The sequence below is a fragment of the Onychomys torridus genome, chromosome 13 (assembly GCF_903995425.1).
Source record: "Onychomys torridus chromosome 13, mOncTor1.1, whole genome shotgun sequence".
In the NCBI taxonomy this organism is placed as follows: domain Eukaryota; kingdom Metazoa; phylum Chordata; class Mammalia; order Rodentia; family Cricetidae; genus Onychomys; species Onychomys torridus.
In genome coordinates this window covers 26,186,284-26,190,454 of record NC_050455.1, presented here as the reverse complement: position 1 = coordinate 26,190,454, position 4,171 = coordinate 26,186,284, and the positions used below count along the sequence as shown (strand labels likewise).

General features: G+C 48.0%; 1 protein-coding gene across 1 annotated transcript; it reads left to right on the top strand.

The window, feature by feature from the left end:
* The first annotated feature begins 589 nt into the window (after nucleotides 1–589).
* On the top strand, nucleotides 590–2,273 carry Cd14 (CD14 molecule). The gene is made up of 2 exons (XM_036204879.1): nucleotides 590–877; nucleotides 968–2,273. The coding sequence occupies exons 1-2, from the start codon at nucleotides 875–877 to the stop codon at nucleotides 2,075–2,077; spliced, it is 1,113 nt and encodes a 370-aa protein (XP_036060772.1). The 5' UTR covers nucleotides 590–874; the 3' UTR covers nucleotides 2,078–2,273.
* Nucleotides 2,274–4,171: the final 1,898 nt, after the last annotated feature.

Here is a 4,171-nt window from a genome sequence, read left to right as displayed (position 1 = left end):
CCTCCTGAGTGCTGGGATTAAACGTGTGCCCCATTAGCCTAGCCCCCCCACACACACACTTTTTAAAATTATTAGCTGGGCAATGGTGGCACACACCTTTAATCCCAGCAATTGGGAGGCAGAGGCAGGTAGACCTCTGTGAGTTTGAGGACAGCCTGGTCTACAGAGTGAGTTCCAGAACAGCCAGGGCTACACAGAGAAACCCTGTCTTTAAAAAAAAAAAAAAAAAAAAAAAGGACAAAGGAAAGTATTAAACAAGCTGGGCATGGTGGCTTAAACAAAGTAATAAGATAGAAAAGAGTGTTGTTCTTCATGCTAGCTCTCAACCTTGAACTTCATTCTCCCTCTGGAATCCATAGATAAGTTCACAATCTTTCCACAAAGGTCCAGTCACATTCTTGAAGAAAATCAAGGACTTGGGTCTGGATGGTGGGAAATTTGTTAGACTAGGGAACATGGAGCTGAATCTCTGGCACTGGGCGGTAGAATGCTGATTAAAAGCACTGGTGTGGATCATCCTTTTCCCGTACGTACCAGACAAGCCCGAAGCGCTTAGGTCATCCTCCTGGCACAAAGTGCCCTAATGCCATGAAGAATTCTTCCTGTTTTGGTACCTCCCTGTAAAATACTTCGTTGCAATGTTTACTAGAAGTGAGCAGGGCTGTTAGGAGGAAGAGAAGTGGGGAAGTGATCAGAGTTCACAGTGGAGGGCACAGGGTGACATCCCATAATTACATAAACTCACGGGGGCTGCCAAAGAGGGCAAACAAGCGCGTGGAACCTGGAAGCCAGAGAACATCGCTGTACAGGAAAGAAACTGAAGCCGTTTTCAGAGCCGGCCTGGGCCGTAGAAAACTCTCAGATTCTGTCTACCATGGTGAGTCCGATGGTCTTGGGGTGGAACCGGGGCCACCTGAGGAACCCTAGGGACTGGCTGGAGTCTCCCTGACCACTGCTGTTCCCTCAGGAACGTGTGCTTGGCTTGTTGCTGTTGCTATTGACCCTGGCGCAAGCCTCTCCCGCCACGCCAGAGCCCTGCGAGCTGGATGAGGACAGTGTCCGCTGCGTCTGCAACTTCTCAGATCCGCAGCCGGATTGGTCCAGCGCTTTTCTGTGTTCCGGGGCCGTGGATGTGGCGTTCTACGGCGGCGGTCGCAGCCTGGAGCACTTTCTAAAGCGTGTGGACACCGAAGCAGACCTTCGGCAGTACGCAGATGTGGTCAGGTCCCTGCCCTGGGAGCGGCTTACCGTGGGGGACGCGCAGGTTCCTGCTCCAATGCTATTTGGAGTCCTGCGTATGCTCGGGTATTCCAGCCTCAAGGAAATTACTCTTGAAAACCTCGAGGTAACCGGCACCACGCTGCCGCCGCTTCTGGAAGCCACCGGACCCGATCTCCACACCTTGCGCCTCCGCAACGTGTCGTGGGCGACAGGGGATGCCTGGCTCGGAGAACTGCAGCAGTGGCTAAAGCCTGGACTCCAGGTATTGAGTATTGCTCAGGCACACACACTCAACTTTTCCTGCGATCAGGTCCGAGTCTTCCCCGCCCTTGCCACCTTAGATCTGTCTGACAACCCCGAACTGGGCGAGAGAGGACTGATCTCGGCTCTGTGTCGGAGCAAATTCCCGGCCCTCCAAGTTTTAGCGCTGCGCAACACAGGGATGGAGACGCCCAGCGGCGTGTGCTCTGCGCTGGCCGCAGCAAGTGTGCAGCTGGAAGAACTGGACCTTAGTCACAATTCACTACGGGATACTGCAGGCGCTCCCGGCTGTGACTGGCCTAGCAAGCTAAACTCGCTCAATCTGTCTTTCACTGAACTGGAGCAGGTGCCTAAGGGACTGCCAGCCGCGCTCAGAGTACTTGATCTCAGTCACAATAAGCTGGATAGGAAACCTAGGCCAGATGAGCTGCCCAAGGTGGATAAACTGTCACTTAAAGGAAATCCCTTTTTGACCCCTGAGCCCTACTCCAAGGAGAACAACTCTGGTGTACTCACAGCCCCAGTGCGTTCTTCCCTGGCAGTGTGCATGTCAGGAACTTTGGCTGTGCTCCAAGTAGTCAGCCTTTTTACCTAATGCCAAAGGGAGAAAAAGGAACATTTACATTATTCTGGCTTCTGAGGGTCCTGGTCAGGATGATCAGAACTTTTTGACCAACGAATCCTCTGCCTTACAGTTATTAAAATCTTAAACCACGATGTAAGGGAAGAAAGACAGTCTTAGATGGCTCAGTAGGTAAAGGCCACCAAGCTTGACACCTGATTTTGATCCTCAGCATCCACACGGAGGGAATGAACTCACTCCTGAAAGTTGTCTATCTGACCTCCACACACATGCGCTGTGTGATACAGTTGTGTTTTGTATGTGTGTGTGTATGTACAAATGTGTTCACAAAATAAATATTTTTAAAATGTGTTGGTGTTGTTTGGTTGAGTTTTGTTGTTGTTGTTTGTTATTTTGTTTGTCTTTTGAGACAGTCTGGCTGTAGAGCCCTGGCTGGCCTCACACTCACAGGGATCTGCTTGCCTCTGTCTCCCGAGGGCTGTGGTTAAAGGATGTGCCTGAGCCTAGTTTAAATAATCATGAACCACGAGTCCATGTCATTCACTCCACAGATCTTATCTGTTACACGTCAGGCTCAGTGCTAGATGAGGAATTCATTCTTAGACTTTCTCCAGTTCCTTAGAAATCCTGCCTCCTCTCAAGAAAAGAACTGTGGGGTCGGAAGGAACAGAAAAGTGTTCTCAGGCTAGAGCTATGGGAGACAAGAAATGTGTAGTGAGGACTTTCTGAACAGATGACTGGCACTTGGGTTAAAGAAAAATTGAATGGTAATTGTGGTTTGAATGAGCTTGGCCCCTACAGGTTCGTATGTTTGAATACTTGATCCCCAGTGGTGAAACTGCTCAAAGGATTAGGAGGTGTGGCCTTGTTGGAGGAGGTGTGGCCTTGTTGGAGGAGGTGTGTTACTGAGGGTAAGCTTTGAGGTTTCAAAAGCCTGGGCCATTCCCAGTTAGTTCTCTGCCTTGTGCTTTGGGATCAAGACGTGAGCTCTTACCTGTTGGGCCCTGCCAGCTGCCACACTCCCTACCATGAATAGTCATGGACTAACTGATCCTCTAAACTAGTGGTTATGAATCATAATGTAAATATCTGTGTTTTCTGATAATCTTAGGTGACCCCTGTGAAGGGGTTGTTTGATATTCAACTTTCAAGAGCCAAAGGCAATAACCCCCCCAGCCATTTTCTTATACTCTCCCTTTCTCTCCCACACCCCAGAAGTGAGGGACCTCCATAAGCTTTGACTTTTGTAATTCCAGGAGTCCTTGTCCCTTGTATAAAACTTCCCTGATTTCACCATCTCAAATCCTCACCCAACAATGTGGGGTTTGGATGTCGGAAACTGGTCAGACAGTCTGTCCTCAAGCCAGCAGTCTGTTTTTCTGGTTATAAATGTGAGGATAACCCTTCCAAACTGGTTTGTTGAGTTGCAAACAGGATGACATCTCATTCCTTAGGAATATTTAGTATCAGAGAATTGATCATCTCAAGACAGTTTCCTATATTTGAACAGTTTGATAAATAACACTCCATCAGTATATAAAGAAGAACCATAAACAAGTTATAGTTTCACATAATTCCCAATCCAGTTAGACTGGCAGACATAAAGGGTAGCTGTAATTCGGGGAGAGGGAAGAATCAACTCTATCTTGGAAGGAATTGCAGGAAATGAAACATTTAATCTGAGTCTTACAATATAACTATCACTTCTTCAGACAGTGCATCCCTCACAAAAATGGCCACCATGTTTAAGGCTCAGAGCCTAAATGCAGAGGAGCAAAACTGTCTCATCTGATTAGAAAGAGCTAAAGGCCATTGTAATGGAAGCTGGGCACAATTATTCATGTAAATACCCACTCCATGTCACACTGCAGTAAACCCTGAGGATTCAGCAGGAATAGAGCAGAAGTTTCTTCTCTCACAGAGTTTAGATTCTGGTTGGATAGTGGATGCAATGGACTAGTTGTGTCTCTTTAAAATGCATATGTTGCAGAGCTGCCAACAAAATAGCTTAGTTGGCAGAGTGCTTGCCCAGCATTCACAAAGCCCTGAGTTCAATAGCTAGTGCCACATACACACTAGAATCCCAACATTCAGTTGTGGAGGCAA